This window comes from Giraffa tippelskirchi, chromosome 3 (genome assembly GCF_054371585.1).
Source record: "Giraffa tippelskirchi isolate mGirTip1 chromosome 3, T2T-mGirTip1v1.2.pri, whole genome shotgun sequence".
NCBI classification, from domain to species: Eukaryota; Metazoa; Chordata; class Mammalia; order Artiodactyla; family Giraffidae; genus Giraffa; species Giraffa tippelskirchi.
In genome coordinates, this window is record NC_137277.1 from 54,386,040 (window position 1) to 54,407,794 (window position 21,755).

Here is a 21,755-nt window from a genome sequence, read left to right on the forward strand (position 1 = left end):
GGACCTGGGCCGCCATAATCACCTGCAGTTGCAGGCGCTCCTCCAGACTTGTGCTATCCCATTAAAATTTAATCTAGTTTAAACTATGTTAAAAAAACAGTCAGTTCTTCAGCCCCACCTTAAATACACAATAGGCACAGGTAGCTAGCGGCTACCATCTCGGGCAGTGCAGATACAGGGTTTTTCCACCATCACGGAAAGCTCTAGTACACTGTGCTGCTCTAGAAGGAAAACGAAGAACTGAACTTTGAGTTTCCTCTGTTTACCAGAAAACAGCTGAACAAATGGAGACCTCCTTTTGGGTATGACCTCAACAGATATTTGAGGAAAGACAAATCCCAGTTGAAATTACAAATGAGTCTAGGCATGCGGCTGTATGTTCCAGCCAATCTCCTTTTGATTAGTAAATGCCAGCAGATCACAGCTCCTTGTCCCTTCCAGACCAAAAAAAAAATTTTTTTTGGCTTTCATTTCTGAGGGGCTTAATGTCGGGGAGCACTGGGTCAGGATTTCACAGCGTTGGTGAGAATGCCTCTGGCTTTCTACAGCCGGTCAACAGTGTCTCTCTACTTCTGGGCCTGTGAGGCGAAGCTTTTTTTCAAAGCCTCAGCAATGAGATATTTCTCTTCTACTAGTATCAAACATGTTACGTAGTGTGTGCCCAGCGAGGTCAAGATAGAAGCAGTAGTATTATGTGACTGAGTGCAGAGAAGGCCAAGAGGAATCAGATATAGCAACAATAATCATGTTTGCTTTTATTGAGTCCACCTTCATTTAAGAAAAAACAGAGATTCTAATGCACTGGGTGGGCAAGGCAGAGAGCAAAGTCCGAGGGCTGCAAAAATACCTTTCCTAGGGTGTTGGTTGATTTTGGCTTTGGCCATCTCAAAGGCAGGGAATGAGGACTCTTCTTCTCTCCTACACTTTATTCAAGGAACTCCCATTGGGCTGATTATTCCAATGACTCTGTCAAAGGCTATGAAAGCCAAAAACCAAAGCAGCTGTAGGTTTCTTCCCAAGAAGGTTGGCTGCCACATCAAGAGAGATCAAGAAAGAATAATGCGCAACGATATGCTCATCAGCCTCCCTCTGATGAGACCTCCCAAAGTACAGAGAAAATCTTAAAGGGCGTGTAAAAATTAGTTCCATGGTTTCCAAGTCATTTATAGACGAGAGTGTCTGCGGTCTCACTAGAATGTCAGCTCCCTGATACCAGAGACTTCTTTCTCTGGTGCCTCCTCAGCATCTAGAACAATGCCTGGCATTTAGCAGGTACTCAACAGATATTTTTTGAATGAATGGATTTAAAAGCTTTAGCGGTTTATAGTCTCACTTCTAAAAATCCCTACCAGTGTTACATATTTTTCTACCCTTTCAGTAATAAAAATTTTAATCATGGGAACCTCATCTCCTTAAACTTAAATGAAAGTGCTTCTGTGTGAGCTAAGCTCATTAACCAAATTGGTGGTGGTGGCGATGGTGGTGATTCTAAGACTGATACGGAGGCCAATGCACCATGGAGCTGGGGACCCAGGTGACTGATGGGGTCAGGTCAGGCCATCTTGCCAAAGGATTAGACTCTGGCGATGCCATCCCTTTAGAGGGAAAAAGCAAGGGCTTCAGTCACAGTGCAGCAGATGGCATCCTCCTTGCCCAAGAGTCCAGGGGCTTAGGATGCCCAGCTGCACCCATGGGCGAAATGGAGTGCGGTCCTGGGAAGATCCTGGTGAGCACATCAGAGAAAGCCCGGCAGAGACCCTAGCCGGGCTGGGGCGGGCAACAGGTTGACCAGACGGTAGACTGTGGACTTGTTTCCTGGGTGCTGGTCTGATTCCCACCTCTGCCGAGCTGGCTCCTGACTGGGGGCCTATGTGGGGGCCTCTCAGGACGCCCCATCTCGGCAGGCATCCGGTCAGCCTCAACATAGTAGCTGGGGATTCAGGAGAGCCGGGGGCGAGGAGGCTTGGAGTCCAGTGCATGGCTCTTCTTGGGAGGCAGAAAGTCAAAGACAATCCAACTCCTCCGACTGGGGGTCTGATCTGAGAATGAAGGTGCAGGAGCCAGGGCACAAGTCACACACAGAGGCAGGTCTAGCGATGCTCTTGGTCACTGGCAGGAAGCGGTCCCAAGTGGAAGGGTGTCAGGCACCTACTTGGATGGTAATTTGCCCAGGGCTCCCCAGTATGTTACTAATAAGTGCTCCTAGGCTGCATATATATTACTGCATTTTATTGACTGGAAGACACACTTCTTTTGTTTCAAACATCTTAACATCCTGCAAGTGGTCATCATCTCTCAATGAGGTTTGCTGCTGCTAAGTCACTCAGTCGTGTCTGACTCTGTGCGACCCCACAGACGGCAGCCTACCAGGCTCCTTCGTCCATGGGATTCTCCAGGCAAGAGTACCGGAGTGGGTCGCCATTGCCTTCTCCACTCAATGAGGTTTGGTTAAGCATAAATTCTTTCTTTCTAAATAGTACACGATGTGTATACTTGAATTTGATGAAATACAGCACTGGCTGGGCACACTATGGGTTCATTTATCCTCAACAACCCCATGAGGTGTGGGCTCCCACCTCCCTATGCAGGGGTAACCGCACAGCAGGGCTGTCCCTCCCCACGTCACACACTGACCAGGAGAGAAGCATGCATCCCAGGATTTCAAACTCCTGAGCCCTTCCCTAGGGTCCGCACAGCCTCCTGCGGTGGATGCTGGACCCACACCAGCAGTTCAGCTCAGAGAGCTCTCTGCCTGCTTGGTGGAAGAGGAGAGCATCTGAGATCTGAGGGGGCCTGGGCGGGGCATGGGGTGTTCCCTGGTGGGAGCCTTGACCAGAGCCATGCGGGCAAAAGGCCAGGCCTTAAGCAGCGAGGGTTGGGGGATGGGGTGAGCTGGGGGCGGTGAAGCCTCAAGAACTGACAGACTCAACCACAAGGACATCTGAAACTAACCATCACTACCTCTTCACTGCAGCTCAGAGAAGTCATAAGTTGGAATGTGAGAGAACACAGTTGGGGCAGATGAGCAAACACCTGGCATTTATCACGTTCCTACCCCTCAGCGAGCAGGAGCTGATCAGACTGCGTCCGGAGAAGCGTGGCCCACTCGGGTCTGCCCCTAACAGGCTGTGGTCAAGGCCACCAGGCCCGTCACCTCTCCCCAGACACACTGCCTGGACCTGTCCCAGCAGCAGGCTCGTTGGCCTTTGGGGTTCCATGCTAGGACCCTCACATTCCAGCTACTCGGTCTGCATTGCCCTTGGCTTGTTCATGTGTCACATCCTAGCTGAGAGGTCACCTCCACACAGCAGGTGTTCCCTGATTCCTTTAACTGGTTTCCGTTTGTCATCCCGTGCCTGTGAAGTACCTCACGACTCTATCACGAGTAATCCCACACCTGTGTGAGGAACTGCTCAATGTCACCTCTCCCTGCTCCGTGAGGGCAGGGACCACAGCTGCCTTGTTAAGCTCTGCTACCCCGTGCTGGCCCTGGGCCAGGCAGGCAGAGGGCCTCCAGGACTGCCTGCTGTTGAATGCCCCCTGCAGCCAGCAAGGCCCCTCCCTGCCTGGGCACCCATTAGGAAACCTCTGGTCTCTGGAACCCCGAGACCTTGCCTGGCATCTGGGGAGAGGACAAGTGAGCCGCACTTAGCTCTTCGTCAGCTGATGTGAACAAGTTTACTTCGCTCCAGACATCTGCCTCCCCAGGAAGAAAACCAGCTTACTCTTTCCAGCATATAAAGGGTACTAAGGGAGAGGCAGAAAGCTGGGGGCACTTTCTGAAGATCTGGACCCCCAAAGTCTCCCTACTTGATGCCCTAGAGACTTTATATTCAACACTTAAAACTTCAAGAATCTGAAAACCAGCAGGTGGTAACGGGTTCAACTCTTTTTTAAGATTTGATTTTAAAATTCAAAGCAATTAATCCATTTGGGGTTTCTTTTGGTATAGAACATAAGGTAAAGGCCATATAAAAATTATCTTTTAGAGCGAGAGCTACATGAATGTCTTGTAGTCAACCGGAAACAGTTGTCACCAATTTTTAAAAAATTTAATTTCTTTGCAATAATTAAACTTGTACATAGAAATACATTTAGTTTAGGCTTTTAAACTCTTTCTACCAACAGGTGCCTTCCTATATGCCACACTATTTTAATTATTGTAGTTTTATACTATGTTCTGATATATGGTCAAACTCTCTTTTTTTTCTCATTTCTCTTTTTAAAAAAATTTTCTTATTTATTGTCATGTGTTTCAACTTCCACATAAGTGTTAGAATCCTTTGGCCAACTTTTAAAGAATAACAATAGGAATCTTCCCTGAAACTCTGTTCAAGTAAAAAGTTAATTTAAGAATTAGCATCTCAGCCATTTTGAGAATTCTCATTCCACTTTTTAAAGTTCCACAAAATAACTTTACGTGCTTCTGTTATTTCCACAGACAAATAGATACAATTATTTTTAAGAATTTATAAAGCAGAGTTTTATAAATTTAAAACTGAGCGAGGAGTGATTTAAACACCAGCAAATCTGAAAATACACAAAGAGCTTATCAAACAATATAGGAGAGAGACTCTTAGCCAAACCAAATGAAACCCATTAAAACTAGACAGGCTGTGTGCCTGAATGGAATTTCACCATTAACTACCATTTATCCCATTTAATTAGTATTTTCCCAACACACAATAACTTGCACTAAAATACCGTTCTCTCGCCTTGAAATTTCTAATTATTGTTGCGAACCACACCATTACACTTCTCCACTGCTTTCTCCATCTTTCATGCCATTTAAGCAGCAAGATTTTCAATTATCTACACAGGATGGACAGCGATACCTTTAAAGGAAGGGGCATAATGTGCAACTCAATTTCTCTAAAGGCCAGGAGAGATCATTTTTCGTCAGAACAAACACACTTCGTCTTTCATCTTTTTTTTTTTTTTTTTGCAAATAAAGAATAAAACAGGTTATTTAAGACATCCATTTAAATGCAAATTTTGATATCCCAAAAGAAAAATGTTAATCATTTAAACAGACAGGATTATCGCCCAACCTTGCCATATCCCCTCCTCTTCCAAGTTTTAGACAATGCAGCCTCAGCCCACATAAGTTTGTCAGCCAAGAGTCCTTAGGTGTTTAAGAGCTCCATGTCAGTACAGAAGCCTGAGGCAAAGAGAGTAACTTTTCCTCCTTTTGAAAAAGGGAATGCAAAGGGGGAAAAACAATATCAAGTATCTCCGATGAGGCAGGAATAGGACAAGATGCCTATCTCTCAACCTGTCTATCTATTTCCGCTAATTTGGTGGTCACAAGTGTCTTGCAAGAGGGATTACCATCCTCAGAGATAGATGGGGGAGCTGATGCTTGGATAAAGCAGCTTGCCCAGCTGGAGGGTGACCCAGTTCCCAGGCCCTGGCCCAGACTCACCCAGCATCCCCATGCCGAGCATGAACGCATCCATGGTGTAAGGCAGTCCCCGGGCCCGGCCTCTCGTCCCAGGTGGGAACATGACTTCCTTCGGCTGAGCTTTCTTACATTCTACCTGTTAAACAGAAAGGCCAACAAATGAGATGCAAATGAATTCCATGTAAATGTCAAATGCAGAACTGATCTGGTTACCAGCTAAGTTATTTTTAGCCTCGCTCCTTAACTCACTGTAAAAATAGCCATGCCGAGTAAATGGCCTGCAAAACAAATATTGAAGAAAACACACCACTTGTGCAAATCCTGCTTTAGAAAAACCTACAAGGATGAGATTGGGTTTGGAGGGGTGGCCAGGACGTCAGCTGAAGAGGCACAGGCATGGGTTGGAGCTCAGATTGAAACCTGTGCAGAAGGCATGAGAGGTAAGGAGACCGGCAATGGCTGTTGGATGCATCTGTGAATAGTAACAACAGCAACAGTAATAATCCGTCATGATTATGCCACCCTTTACATCTTTACACATTTCTCTCAGGCTCCATCAGGTCACTGACTCTTCATATCAGGCCATCTGATCCTGTTTCTCATTAAATAGACTGGCTAGTTAAGACCAACCTAGACAGCATATTAAAAAGCAGAGACATTACTTTGCCAACAAAGGTCCATCTAGTCAAGCCTTTGGTTACTCCAGTGGTCATGTATGGATGTGAGAGTTGGACTATAAAGAAAGCTGATGAGAACAATTGATGCTTTTGAACTGTGGTGTTGGAGAAGACTCTTGAGAGTTCCTTGGACTGCACGGAGATCCAACCAGTCAATCCTAAAGGAAATCAGTCCTGAATATTCATTGGAAGGGCTGATGCTGAAGCTGAAACTCCAATACTTTGGCCACCTGATGTGAACAACTGACTCATTTGAAAAGACCCTGTTGCTGGGCAAGATTGAAGGTGGGAGAAGAAGGGGACGACAGAGGATGAGATGGTTGGATGGCATCACCAACTCGATGGACATGAGTTTGAGCAAGCTCTGGGAGTTGGTGATGGACAGGAAGGCCTGGTGTGCTGCAGTCTATGGGGTCGCAAAGAGTCAGACATGACTGAGCGACTGAACTGGACTGAAGTTAAGTCTTAGCTTCATAAGATGAAGCTTATGAGATGAGAAAACCAAGCATCCAAAGGCTTGTGAAACCCACTTATAAGCCATATCACAGTAGGTGAGGGCCAGGAAGTTGGATTTGTAATATTTCTAGGTCAGTGATGCCACCATCTCCATAAAATCTGCTCCAGCACACTCCCACAGAAGTAATAAGATTAAACACGGATTACCGGCTTCTCCCTTTGCAGCTATGTCTTCAAGTGGTTGCTAATCTTTCCTTTCTGTTTCCCCCTCTGCCTCCAAAATTTCTTAATTCTATTCTGCTCACACCCAGAAGTTGTTTATTTAACAACCTTAATGGTACGTAATAGAAACCCCAGGAAGTAAGTAAAACTGTTGCCTGCTGAAGCTCCTACACCGTTATTTTACTAGGTTCTTTAGTCCCCCGCTCAGCGCTTATGTGCTTTCAGTTTACAGACAGACTTAACAAGCATTGCCAGAAGGTAATCAGTCCCATTGCTGATGAAGACGGAATGCTGTAGGGCAAGGAAGGGGTGCTTAAAGCTGCAAAAACTAACAGCATGACAGCCTGATGGTGATGCAGAAAAGAGAAGACCCAGATATCTTTTGCTAAAAGGCAGTCTGGGGCCATATGGTATAGGAGCCAAAACTCCACATTGCTCAACAACTGCAGAGGGGTCACTACCACACAGAAAATTACTATTGCTCACGGCACATCTGAGAGATGAAGCAAAAGTTAAAATTGTGTGTGATGTACTATGTTTTAAAAAGGACCTACACGGGTTATCCACTTTAGAGATATTCTCATTTCAAATACTTCAATTAAAAAATAGTTTTGTGCTTAAGGCTAGAGGAAGCTTTAATTACCTAAAATATTAACTCTTCTTTCTTCAAAGATGCTGGATAATAAGTATTACTGTTGCTCTTCAAAGAGTGATAACCACACGTTTTAAAAAAATGGACAAAATGAGTCAACATTCATGACTGATACGTTTAATACAAAGAGTTTTTATAGATTAAGAGGAATGAGCATCCCTAAAGAGAAATGGGTAAAGGACACGAACAGGCAGTTCACAAAAGTCCAATAAAGAAGCATACATTCCTGAATGAGACGTTACCTTTCGCCAACCAGACTGATTGCGATGAAAGGATTATTTGATGTCAGAGTCCTTGAGAGTATGGGGAATAGGGGTGGAAATTGGCACATATTTTTCTGGAGGGCAACCTGATGAATAGTAAAAGCCATAAATGTACCCATCCTGTGACCAGTAATCCTACGTACAGGGATTTATCCCACAGGGATAAGGCTATTCACCACAAGCATTAATTATAATTTTTTTAAAAAGGAAATATAAACACTCCAAGAACAGAGAGTTAGGCTGAGTTTGGCTCACCCAAGCTGACTGAAAGCTATACAGGTATGGAGAAGCTGGCTGACAGGAATACACACTGGTCCTGGAAAACCCTCAGTCCTGGGTGAACCAGGATGGTTGGTCACCTGAACTGCAAGAGGTGGGGAAAAAAGCAAGTGACAGTGGAAAATAAGCAAGTGTATATATCACATATGGGAAAAATACTAAAAAAAACCCCAAAACACACCAAATCCATCTTGAGCGACTTTGTTCTTTATTCCCACTGTGCATTCTTTAAAAAAGAAATTATTAATTTATTGGCGGCATTGGGTCTCAGTGGCGGCACACAGGATCTTTCATCGTGGTGTGTGGGGTTTAGTTGTCTCACAGCGCGTGGAATCTTAGCTCCCCGACCAAGAATTGAACCCACATCCCTGAACCAGAGGGCGAATTCTTCACCACTGGACCACCAGGGAAGTCCCTCCCTTGGACACACTCCCATTATAGCTTATTCTCCCAGTTTTTTTGCTTTGAGCATTACTCTTGCAAGTGGGGTGGGGTGATTCGTAAGAAATAAATTCACAAGAATTGGGTCTTGCAGATGCCTCTCTGAAGCCCAGGGCTGACGCTGTGCTCCTGGAGTCCAGATCTCAGCCCTGGGCCTCAGAAGCAGGCTGAGAAGCCGCATCTGCAAGCGCCTGCCCAGGCCTGGGAGATAGGTGTGCTGTGCAGAGGCAGACAATTACCTGACGCCAACAGTGGGCTCTGGAATAACACGCTAAGCGGCTCACTTCCTAATAGTCCTATCGGTGACAATCTACTGCATTGTCTTATGAAAACCTGCTGCCTGTTTCCAGGCAACCTGATCAACGAAAATTCCAGGTTTATACAATTTTCATTTGGGAAACATAAAGGTTAACTGACTGTAATGGGAGTATGTTCAACAAACCCACCTACTCTTCCTCTCGCTGAACGGGGCTGGCGGCTCCGCTGAGTTCTGCTCTGTCTCAGCTGCTGCCGTCTCGGGCAGCACTGGCTGTGTGCGTTCTGTCAACCCCCTGCCGCACGCCGTGTCAACGGTGAGGGCTCCTGGGGGCCAGGGGCTGCGGTATACGCTCTGTCTAGGGGGACCCCGCACATCCCAGGGACCTGAGTGACAGGACAGGCAGCCATCACACCAGGGGGTCTGGGCCGGCTCAGCTGGCACTGAAAGCTTCTAGAAAGGTTCCGTAGGACCAGGGGGCCTGGCCCCCACCCCACCTCCTCTGATGATCTGGGATGGAGGAAGCACACAGAAGGGGAAAGGGGCATAGATCTGTCTGCTTGGATCCTGTGTCCTTGCAGTGGGCCAGGGCCTTGCTGAGGATGCAACTCTGGCCTTCGCCCACCAGACTGGCAGAAGCCTTGTGTCTCCCACCAGACTGCGAGTGTTCAGGGCAGGGATCAGGGTCGGCCTCTACTTCCTGGTTCTTCTGAGAGCAGGGACTGACCTGCATGCTCCTTAGGGTCAAGGAGATGAAACGACTTAATGCCACAGTGCGAGGGATGCGACGTGCCTGGTGAGCGCCAGGCGGAAGGGGTGCAGAGACACATAAGGCGCATAAAGCAGCGTCATGGCCACTGTCTGTCAGTCTATGAAAGGAGCAGGTCCTGATTGCACTGTTCTCCCAACGCAGGCCAACACCCATTGCTCAACCTTGTCACTTCTGGGCCTGTCAGCCTCCGTAGCTTCTTGAATTGGCCCACATTTGAGTCAGCCCATCCCCTCTATTTTCCCACGGGGTCCTGGGCAGGCCAGAGACCTTGGTATGAGCACTGAAGTCAGAACCCAAACGGGGGAACCCTGCCCATCTCCGCAGCTCCATGCATGCGGTCACCTTGCCTCACACTGTCCCAGTTTTCAACTGCTATGTGATGAACTCCCCCCACACTTGGTGGCTCCGAGCACTACTTTATCATCCTTCCTGGGCTTCTGAGGGCGAACTGGGCCCAGCGGGGCTATCGCTTGCTGTCACTCGTGTAGTTGTGGTCAGACGGTGGCTGGGGCAGCAGCCAGAGGAAGCCTGCCTTGGGGAAGGGCCAAGAGGCCTTTCTCCCCCGCATGGCAGGCACTGGACACTGCTTTAGCTGGCACCGTTCATCGTGGCTTTTCTGAGGCATCCAGGCTTCTCCCAGCATGGGGGCAGAGGCCCAAGAGAGAGTGTCCCCAAAACATGAGCATCCCAAGGGACCATGGCAGAAGCTCCCCAGCTTCCCACAATTCCGCCTTAGGTGTCACGGCTACTTCCATCACCTGCTACTGGGTACAGTGGGCCAGCCTGGATCCAGTGTGGGAAGGGAACACGCAAGGGCATGGAGGCTGGGAGGCCTGGGTCGCAGGGGCCATCTTTGGAGACTAACTGCCCGTGAGATCAGTGGAAGCAGTGAGCACACAGGATGGTGGGACCCGTGGCGACTGGCTGGCTGGGGGCAGTGGGCACCAAGGGCTGCCTTCACCACAGGGCACAAGGCAGGGCACAAAAGTTCCCCTCCCAGGGCAGCCCTGGAGATGCCCGTCTGGCTCTCCAGGTAAACAGAAGCAATGGGAGTAGTTCTCCTGGGGATCAGATCTCCAGCTCCTTCAGGGCCTCCCCTCTAGGTAAGAGCCCCTCGTTGATGGTAAATGCTCCCACCACCCACCCAAAGTGCTCGCTGTTGGGCAGGCCTGGGGAGGGGGGCAACGTCTGAGGAAGGAACACCTTTGAGGCTTGGGTCTCAGGTTTCCCCAAATCAACAGCTCAGACCCCCACCTCTGCAGCTTCTCACCATCACTGGCACTGCTACTGCTTCAGCTGGTGACTAGAGAACGGCGCTGGGGGGCGTGGCAGGGGGTGGTGCAGGGGATTCCAGGTGGGTCTGTGCTTGCAGGAAGCCTCAGAGGCCACCTGTAACCAACTGCTCACGCCAGGAAGATGAGGTCTCCCGTTTCAACTTTCACAGCTGGCAATGCGACAAAGTAACCCCACACCAGGAGCCAGACGCCAACGATGTGCCAACCCCCAAAACTTCAAGAATTTGCTTTAAAATTCCAAATACGCTGCTTTGCTTGGTCAACTGGCCTTGCAGGAGAGGGTGTGGCTTCTCTGAAGCCCTGTGGTGATGGGCTCCGAAGGAAGCCCATCTTCAAAGACAGGACAGCCAGGGCGGCGGCCGACCGTCCAGACGGTGAATCAGAGCACGCTGTGAGCCTGATGCGTGGTCTCCAACCCTCTGCGTGGGCTGCTCGTTGTGTGGTGTGTGTCTGCCTCTGCCCGTCGGATTCAAAGCAACTCAGTGAGGAGGTCTACTGTTTCTAACTCTCTACTTAGAAACAATTTCAAAAGGACAGCGCAAATGACACTGCACACCCTTTACCGATAGCTCAGTTGGTCAAGAATCTGCCTGCAATGCAGGAGACCCTGGTTTGATTCCTGTGTCGGGAAGATGCCCTGGAGAAGGGAACGGCTACCCACTCCAGTATTCTGGCCTGGAGAATAGTCCATGGGGTCGCAAAGAGCCGGACACAACTGGGTGACTTGCACTTTCACACCCTTTCACACCCTGTGATTGCTTCATGCCTTCTGCTTTATCATTTGCACACTCTTTGTCGCTCATCATGTATTTTTTCCTGGACTATCTGAGAGTAAGCTGCATACATTACACTTTGCATCTCCTGAACATAAAGATATTTTCTTACGTGAGCACAGTGTGGTTAGCAACTTCAGGACATTTACCATCTATGAAGTATTTGTGTCCAACTGCCTTCCATGTTCCTGTTCTGCCAGTGGACCCAACGATCCCAGTACTGCCATGCGGACGCTGTACAATAGGAAGCTGAGGCCTAGGACGTCACACACAGTGCCGGCGGCTGCAGAACCATGAGTGGTGAGACTGGGCTTGAACCCAGGCCTGCCTGGTGTCCTGGCTCAACCAGGGCAGTAGGCCCTGTGCCACCCTCTCCCGGGGGACGGGCGGGGGGTGACTTGGCACCGACTTTGGAGATGGCGCTGGGACTGCAGCAGGGACGGCTTTCCTGCAGCCATTCTCAACAGCTGCCCGTGCCCCACTGGCCCGCAGCCTGTGTTGAGGCCAGCTCCCGCAGGGCACCTTCTGGAAGAGACCGGCAGCCCGAGGAGGACGCCAAGGTCTGAGATGTGAAAAGGCTTTTGTCCTCCCGCGGTCTCTACACAAACGGCTCCAGTGAGCACGTGCCCTGGGGCAGGAGCGAAGCCGGGCCAGGCCTCAGCCTGGAGAAACCCAGCCCTGTGCCCGCGGCCTTGGCTCACCACGCAGCATAAGGGAGCTCTGTGCGGCCTGAAGGGGCCAGTGTCTGTAGGTCCACTTCCTCCCCGACACCGGTCACATAAGCAGGGTCTTACTCCTCCAGGGACAAAGGGGCCAACTTCAAAGGATGAAGGTCCATGGCTACACAGAGATCAACCTGGACCATCAGGCTGGTGGGAGGGCCACTGCAGCGGGGAGGGCCTCTCGGGGCGGCTGAGCACCCGGGGGAACAGCTGGTGGCTTCTGCTGCAGGCGCCATCCTTCTGCGGAGCTCCCCGAAAAAGATGCCTGACCACCGGCAAGAAGCCGCACCCCTTCCCCAGCCAGGTTCCGGCGGGCTCCGGGCCGGCCCTGCGCTTCTGAAGCCTCACGCTGACACCGCCTTCCGCTCTGAGTGGAAGGGCCAAAGACACTCAGGTGTAAGGATTCTGGGGTCCCACCTCGAGCAAGCAGCCCCCCCATGTCTCCAGTGAGGCAGGAGAGGTGAGCTGCCCCCCGAAACCACACAAGGCCCCCACTGTGGCATCCCTGACACAGTTTTCTCCCCCTGCCCACTGTTCTCTCACGCCCTCTCTGCCAGTCACAAGCTTTTCTAGACACACCAGGAGGGAGGGCCCCTTGTAGGGCTCTGGCCTTGGGGAACCTGCAGAGCAAGACAAAGCCCAGGTGAGCTCCTTGGAGAGGAGCTGAGTCCCCCATCCCGCCTTGGGCCCGGTGTCCGGAGCCAGCCTCAAGAGCACGGAATGTGCTGGAGAAGGTGTGGTCGCGGCAGATGAAGACGTGGGACCTGTTCAGCCATCGCTCACCGTTTCAGGACAGTGGCCGGCTGAGGGCCTGGCTGGAGACACACACCCTGGGAACCCCGGTAGCTGTCCTGGGGAGACTCAGGCCCTGACTCCAGCGGGGAGGGGCATCTAGGCATCCTGTTGCACCCCACCTCACCAGAGCCAGCTCTTCTGCCCTCCGCAAATGCAGGAGGACTCTCGGCTGGGCGACTGGCCAGGGTGAGTGGAAGGGAGGTCTGCGTGCACTCACCGCCCTTCTCCCTGCCCTGACATCTCCACCAGGCACTGCCCTTGCAGACGGGGACCAGCATGCAGCCAGGCACCAGAGGATCCACTTGTACAGATGACTTGTCCCGTTCCAAGGTGAAGGGGGTCCTCACCGATAGGTGACCCCCCCGATGGAGTTTAAGGAGGCGGGTGTTACTGTTCAAATTGAAATAGAAATGCCAGCCTGGGGGGTGAAGGTGGCCAGCAGAAGCATCTACCTTCAAAGGACACGTGCTTGCTCTAAGTGGCCCAGAGCCACTCAAGAAGCACGGAGAGTCCCGCAGGATGCAGAATTTTGACTAGGGAGGAAGCAACATTTAGTTTTCTGAGCACTCCCCATATTCGAGGCATGGTCACAACATCCTTGTGTGTGTGCGTGCGCTTGTGTAAACATATATCATACATACATGTAACACACATAAAACAGTGCCTGGCACACAGATGTCCTCTGTGAACGCCCATTGTCCTCAACTAATCATGAATCCACTCCCCATTACCTCTATGAGTTGGCCTGACTCACCCCATGGTAACCAGTCCATCCTAAAGGAAAATCAACCCTGAATATTCATTGGAAGGACTGATGCTGAAGCTCCAATGCTTTGGCCACCTGATGCAAAGAGCCCTGACTCATTAGAAAAGACTCTGATGCTGGGAAAGATTGAAGGCAAGAGGAGAAGGAGACGACAGAGGATGAGATGGTTGGCTAGTATCACTGACTCAATGGACATGAGCTTGAGCAAACTCCGGGAGACGGTGAAGGACGGGGAAGCCTGGCGTGCTGCAGTTCCTGGGGTCACAAAGAGTCAGATGTGACTAGCACCTGAACAATGACAACTCCATGGTTACAGCAGAAAAGGAAACAGGCTTCGAGGAAGGATCTGTGCAACATCACAAAGCCACGTAATGACACAGCCAGGATTCAATCCTGGGTCCCCCGATTCAAAACCCTTGTCCCCACCTCCAGGCCTCTGGCCAGCCCCTCCCTACCTCCCTCTATCTAGCCCTCGAGGCCCATTCAGAAGTTATTCCTTCGCCAAGGCCACCTCCGATCCTGGTCCTAGAATTAATTCCCTCAGCACTTCAGAACTAATTTCACTCACTGTTTCCTCTGCTCAGTGCTTTATTAAAATCAGCGACGGCAAAGTGAAGGTGGTCATAAACCAGTGCAATCAGCACCCTGTACTAAGCAGGCAGGGCTGGGTGTGGATACAGATGAATTCAGGAGGCTGCTCTCCCTCGCAGGGGCTCAGCGTCTGGCCACGGAGTGGAGAGGAACTGGTCTCTAACTCTGCCCCAGTGTCCACCAGAGCCTCCCGCCCCGCCCAGATCTTAGATAAGGGGTGGGCGGCCTCGTCCAGAGGTCTAGCCTAGAGCCTAAGGTTTCTGGCTTTGTCACTGCCCCACAGCTGGCTCTGAGCTGGGACCAGCTGTCTGACCTCTCTGTGCCTCGATTTTCTCGTCTGTGGAGCAGAGGAACAGTGCCTACGCCACAGGGCTGCAGGGAGCTGAGAAATTAAACCGGCTAATCCTGCAGGAGCTGGCGCTGGCTCACACTTGACAGTCCTCCACACGGAGCCTAGGTGTGAGCCCTTCAAGGTGACAAAGCCAGTTCACATCTGTGCTTAAAATGAAAATCCCAAAGCCTGCCGAGCAGAGAGGGAAGGAGAAAGTGATTGCCCGCCCCCTTGCCTGCACCCCCGGCTGGGAGTTCTAGGCTGGTCACTGCCGACCTCCTCCCTAACCTCCCTGACCTGCTGGCCAGGTAGGCCCGCCCTCCCGCTCATCAGCAAGGTGGGTCAAGGCAGCCTCCCAGGTGGCACTGTTTGGGGAAAAAGCTGATGGTGGCAGCAGCAGCTGTTTTTTGCGTTTCTGGGAACCTGCAAGGGCATTTCAAAGTGAAAAGACACCTCAGCCTCCAGCAGGTGCCCCAATTCTGCCACAAGCTGGGTGTTTATCCTCGTTGGTGGAGGGGGCTCTGCCAGAGACCCAGGCTGGGTCCAGCTTCATTCCTCAATTCAAAAGAGAAGAAAAGAAAAGCGAGGCTTGAGCATCGGCTCACCGTCCCTGTGAAGCCGAGCAGAGCAGGTGAGCGCAGTCCAAGGACGGGAGCGGCCTCCTCTGGAGGCTGCGGGCCCTCCCCTGCACCCAAGGGTGGGGTGCGCGGGAAGGCAGGGCCAGCGCGCACGGATAAGCCTGGAGGCCCTGGGCACCGAGACACGAGAAGCTGCTCTGCGCTCCCCAGCCCCCTTTCAATGCCCTCCCCAGAGGACAGATCAAGGGCAAAGGAGCCAGAACGCAGGCAACGGGCCGCCACCTCCCTGCAGGAAAAATTACTTCTGCCTAAACAGCAACGAACATTTCCCACCCAACCACCACGGCCCTCCCCGCCTCCCCACCTCCCTGACACAGAGTGCCCTCCGCTTGCGTGAACAGAGCTGGTACACAGACAGCGTGTGAGGATGGGTGTGCGCGCCTGTGTGATGGGCCGGGGGATGGGGGCGGGGGGACCTCTCCCTCGCCAGCGTAAACACAAGATTCATTTATTAAGTGCCTCTCTGGCATTTCCTGTTTTTTTTTTTTGCCTTCATCCTGCTTGTTTAATATTGCATTTGACATTCTCATTTTATAAATGGTAACAGAAGCAGAATGGATAGCTAAAATTAGCTTACGAGTAAGGACGATGCTACAAATAGGATAGTGAACACAGAAGCCCAGTTAATTCCACCCACCCCTCCCCGCCCTCCCCCTCATGTTGGGGCTGGCTCCCAGTGGAGCTCAGTCCTCAGGCTGAGTTGGGGCAGCTGGAGGGAGGGGACCAGGCTGGGTCTCCACGGTACCCTGCTGGGGTCAGCGCCCACCCCGGCCTCGGGCCCCCGTGGATCACCTGACCCAGAACTGCAGCCCCAGGTCCGAGGGGCCAACCCAGGACTCCCCTGCTCTCTGGCCCTCCAGCCCCTCCCACTCAGAAGCCCATGTTCTGGGGGTTAACCCCCAAGTGTGCCCCAATGGGAGGAGGCAGGTCTGAGATCACACCAGGCTCTGACCTTAGAAGTGGCGTTTTTGTAACCTCCCAAAGGATGAGTCAGTGGAAACGTCTGAGTCAGCTTCCCTGGGACCTAGAAAACCCCATCTGGGGGGGACCCTTCTGCTCTGCAGACTGTGTGCCTGCCTCCTCTCCTGCAGGAACCCCCGCCAGTCGGAGCATCAAGAGTACCCACCTCCCCCCCTGCTGCCCTGGAGACTTGGGTCCCGGACCTGTCCAGGTCTGCACACCTGCCTCTCACTGCCCTGTCATCTGGCCAGGACCGCCTTACCTTATGATTACATCTTCGTTCAATACAATGATTCTAAGAATAACGACAGTGATGACGACCGCAACAACAGTTAAGAAGACCTCTCACGACGACAGAACGTGCTATGTGCGGCCTGGTAAAACCCTCCGCAAGTCCTAGTTCTGGCAGTCCCCATGGTAGGGGCCACACTGCCTGTCTTACAGAGCCAAGCAGTCTGCCTGAGGTCACCATCAGGAGCAGGCAGTGACCGCACTGTGGGGCGTCAGCAGTGAGGGGCTCATGGCACCACCACCGGGGAGGCCTCCTGGGTGGACAGCACCCCACGCTACAATCCACACCTGCTCAGTGCACGGAGCCCCCGAAGAATGAAGGCACTGCTACTTCCCATAGGCTGCGGCCCCAAACCCTGGCATCTACTTGCTGGCCCCCGCCCTGACTAGTAAAATGCTGCCTCAGTAGTAGTGGACCTGGGTGACCGCCTGGCTGAGAAGCTTCCCTTGGGCCCATTGAGATAAGCAGACCACCTGCTCTGAGCTATAGCAGATGAGGCCAGGAGGTGAAAACTGTGGTCCGAGGCCAAATCCAGCTGCCACTAATTTTTGTAAATAAGGTTTTACTTCAACGTAGCCGTGCCCATTATTTACATGTCATCCATTGTGACAGAGACGAAGAGCCTCTGGGGCTTAATATATTTACTATCTGGCCCTTGACAAAAAATTTATTGGTGCCTGGTTTAGGCCAAATGGAAGAAAATTGTAGTTACTAAGGGGGTTTTCAGGAAGGCTGATTCCTTCAAGGCGACCAGCAACAGAGCAGGCCACACCTCCCAGGGTCAGGGGCTGAATCAGCATTTCCTACAGGATGCCGAGGGCGGTGGCCATCACCCATCCCATCTTTTGGAGGAGGAAACAGGTGCATACAGGTGGGGTACTTACCAGGCCACAGGACAACCAGTGGTGGGCCTAGAATTCAGGCTCAGGACCACATGTTTTGAAGTCCTGCGTGCTTCTAAATGACCTAATAGGTCCCAACCTGGGGACAAGGACATTTGACATCACTGGAGGGTCCAGACCATCACCCTGTGGATGAGCCTCATACACCTGCAGTCAACAGCCCGAGACCCAAGTCAGGCGGGAGGCAAGGATACTGAAAGCTTCCGCGGGCGGTCTGGTCTCTGACCACACAGTGGGTGTGTGGTGCTGAGAGCCCCAGACTTGGCTGGCTCCGTGCTCACTCCCGGGTTCCTTCCTCCTGACACTGCATGGACGATTTAGGACCCAAATCCCCATGTCATCTCGTTAGCCATGATCCTCCCTGGAGCACTCAGACTTTAATGTGCACACACATCACTGCGGATTTGTCAAAATGCAGATTCTGTTTCGGCACATCTGGGGCGGGGCCTGATACTCTGCATTCCTAACAAGCTTGCTTAGCAATTTTCATACATCGGATCGCCTTAAAGGAACAAGGAAAAGGATGCTTAAAGGAATCCTATAGCAATCCCTGTATAAAACAAAACCTTGCCCTTATATCCACCAGTCAAATCAGTCCAGACTTTTCCGTGATGAGGTCTGTCTAAGGTGGCAGCACTGTAGAGTGGGAAGAACCCAGGGCTGGGGCCAGAAGGACACAGGTTCAAATCCCAGCACTGCCCTTACAGCCATGGGCGGTGGAAGTCCCTTCCTGAGTGAGCTCTGCTGTCCGCTCTTTGCAGGGGGACAATGACCGCATGAGTGTCAGCTGCCTGGTGAGCACTGATGTCCTGCAGTGGGTCAGAGCCAGGGAAAGGCTTGAAGCACCCCTGCCGGGCACGTTTCTAGCTGGACCCTGAGCCCTCACCTGCTGCGGCTGGCATTGCCCCTGACTCCTGAGGTGGTGGCTGAGCCAGGCCCCCGAGGGGCCCAGGGTGGTCTGTCAGTCCCCACCTCCTTCTCTGCAGCTGTCGGAAGCCCTGGAGGCTGCACTGGTGACTAATCAGGCCCAGGCAGGAGGGAAGTGTCCTTACAGCACCGCGCTGGCGGGCTGGCGCGGGCTGGCGCTGAGGGCCGGGGGCGTCCCTCCGGATGGTCGCCAGGTGGCCCACGCATGCCCCATGTGCTGGCCGTGAGAAGCCACGTCTGCGCTCCATTCTGTGTCCGGTTGGAGGACCAGGTCTCGTGCGTCGGGCCCTGAGCTCGGGGGTGGGGGCCACTGCCGCCTCACCCCTCACTCACCCACCTCGGAACAGGGCAGGGGGTAATGGGGAAGAGGCCTGCGGCCCCCAGGGACCCCTCAGAGGCTTGGCCCTTCTTCCCAATTAGGAACTGGCCCCAAGTGAGCCCGTGTCCTCTGCGTGCTCGCGGGAGAACTTGGAACCTCCTGGGCTGCCGTGTGGCTGCCTGGGAGGGGTGGTCAGTGGCCCTGGAAGGTTGGTGCCCAGCCAGACGATGCCCCTCAGGTCCCTCCAGCCATGAGGGAGGAGCGGCCTACTGGGTACAGACAGGAGTTCCGGACTCGGACTCGGAACCTGCTGCAGCCACTCGCTGTGGCTCCAAGCAAGCTGCCTGACTCCTTCTCTGCCTCACCTTGCTTATCAGTCAAGCATACACCCATGGCTGACTCATGTCAATGTATGGCAAAAGCCACTACTACACTGTAAAGTAATTAGCCTCCAATTAAAATAAATAAATTAATTAAACAATAACAATTAGCACCTTCACCAGGTGGGGGTGAGGATCAAACGACATGCAAAACGCAAGCACTCAGGAGACAGTGGCTCTGGCATCCCCAAACACCGGCTATTCCTGGGGTCTCGTGTGGGGGCACCAGGCGTGGCTCTGCCCATCCTCCTGCCATGACCCTGACCTCCTCGGGGTGGGGGAGGGCAGGGGAGAGTTCCTTCTGTCCTGGCCTCTCTGCTCCTCTGCAGGTAGAAACACTTGCCCTGCATCAGCTGCCGGCTGTCCTGGACATAGAGAAGGACTCTCATCTTTTTTTAAAAATGCCCAGGAGATTCAACAACCAAATCAGATGAGAAATGGCTGTGGGAATGACCATATGCCTTACTGTCACGTGGTCCCTCACCTAATCCTTTCTTCGCTCCATGGTTATTTATACAGGGCCCACTGAGGGCCAGGCACAGGAGCCCCGGGTTAGGAATCAGAAGAGCTGGATTCGAGTCCTGTCGGTGTGACTCACCACGGTGAGCGCTCTCCTCCCTCTGAACAGGAGACAACGGTAGCTGCAGGGGGTTGGGGGGTGGAGGAGGCCCCCGCCACTATGTTCCTGCTCAATTCACAGAGGGACTGGGAGGCTTCCAGGAGATCTGTCTTCACAGTGCTGGAGCACAGTCCAGTTTACAAAACACTGCTACGTCCATTCTCACCGCCACCCCTGTTTCTGCTTGGCAGTCTCTGAGCTCTCAGAGTCTTTCCGATCTCTCATTTGAATTCTGTCCACAGCACAGTTTAAATTCATTTCCTTTTTCTCTGAGTCTTAGAAGTAGACACCAGTATCACAGAACCCAAAGCAATTCAGTATGTGGGCTCCTCTACCGATGTGCTTTAAATTCCACCCTTCTTCCGAGGCCGGGAGCTTGCTGGAGAAGTCCTTTCATTGACGGCACTGTGGACCACAGCAAGAGCTAATGTTTATCAAGCCCAACCTGGGGCTTTTGCTCGTGGGATCAACCCTGCGAGGTGGTCACCACAGGTGGTCACCACAGGTGACCACAGGTGCTCCTGTTATTGGAGCTCAGCCAGGTGACCTAATGCTGCCCTCTCCAGCACCTCTAGGGTCCCCCTTCGGGCCTGTACCTGGTGGGGCTGCGCTGGGCACCTACAGTGATGCCTCCATTCGCTTCTGTGATCCTGACCTCTCTGCCCCCGATTCACTCCTCTTGCCTATTTCCATTCTTGCTCCTTCTCTTAAAACCAGCCCCAGATTCAAAAGAAAACAGAAACCTCACATTCTGCACACCGTTACCTGCATCTGCCACAGTCGGCTCCTACCTCAGTGGAGAAGAAAGGGACAGACGTGACAGACTGGGGACAACAGCTGCAAACCTCTCTGGCTTCAGGCCAGCCTGCAGGTTACCTGGGGCTGACACTCTAGCTTCCGATTGTCCCCCGTGTCATCAAGGGATCCACCTCCCCACCTCCAAGCCAAATAATCGTCTGCATAGCTTGCCTGGCAGCCAATACCCCAAGGCCTGTGCACCTTCCCTACCCAGGGGGCCCAGGGGCATATCCCCTGGGCCTCTGTCTCCCCACAGAACAGTGGGGAGAAGGAAGCCCTTTCCACTTGTGTCTCGGGCCTATCGCCAAGCCAGTCAACAGTGAAGGGCTGCACATATGCATTTGCAGCAGCACCGTGAGGCCTCTTGCCAGGCGACATAGGGCCTTCCCGACAAACCGTGAAGTCCTGGCAGCACAGGACTGGAGCCTGCCAGGGCCTTGGACGGCCCTTCCCCCTTCCCCATGCCCAGGCCGCCCTCAGTAGAGTCCGGCCATAGCTGGCCTGGCTAGACAGACAAGGCCTCCGGGCACTAGAAGCAGCTTTCTTTTTAAGCCCCGTCTCTCTAGTCTTAAAAAACACAGCAAGCACTGACCTACCGAGAAAGAAGTATCAGCTGGAGGGGTAGGAGCCCGTGAGGAGACCTCGGTTATTTCTCCACACCCATCCCCCCGGCACCATTTCAATGCCTGAGCTGACGCCTCCAACCCACAGAATGCAAAGAAACAGTATTTTCATTTCAGATGCATATGATGGTTAGGAACAATACGAACAACATTATTTTAGTGCCCTGGGAAAAAATTAGCAAGTCAAATATTGAATCAGGCCTGTAGCAACCACATGCTAAGCAGATTGCTTTGATCTTATCCACACTAAAAGCTCTATTATTGAATTTAAAGTTGGTGAACACATATCGGACCAATATACAATGTGCATCTGGATGCATGTTTCAGAAGCAAGGAATGTTTTGACTAAAGAAAGGAAATATCAAAGTTACAGCTGTGAGTGAACACAAACGCGCCCTCCCTCTTCTCTTGGGGCTGGAGGTGCTGCTGGCTCCAAATGTTCTGGCTCTCAAGACCTGCTGATGGCTCTAAACACCTGCTGGGCTGCCGTTTTTCTGGAGCCAACAAGGAAGGGGGTTCTCACCCACCTACTCAATTGGAAGAAAGGCGTTTGAGACTCCCAAGCTGTCATGCATGAGCTGCACATGGTATGGCGCCCTCTG

The 21,755-nt window shown here is 52.3% G+C and overlaps 1 protein-coding gene across 15 annotated transcripts in view; it reads right to left on the reverse strand.

Annotated features, from left to right (window-relative positions):
* Positions 1-21,755, reverse strand: part of MSI2 (musashi RNA binding protein 2) — a 403,404-nt gene that overhangs the window by 54,870 nt on the left and 326,779 nt on the right. For all 15 annotated transcript variants that reach the window (XM_081585317.1, XM_081585313.1, XM_081585312.1 and 12 more), the window contains one exon: positions 5,426-5,540. In XM_081585317.1, coding sequence (XP_081441443.1) covers positions 5,426-5,540 — 115 coding nt within the window. The remainder of the gene's footprint in view (positions 1-5,425; positions 5,541-21,755) is intronic.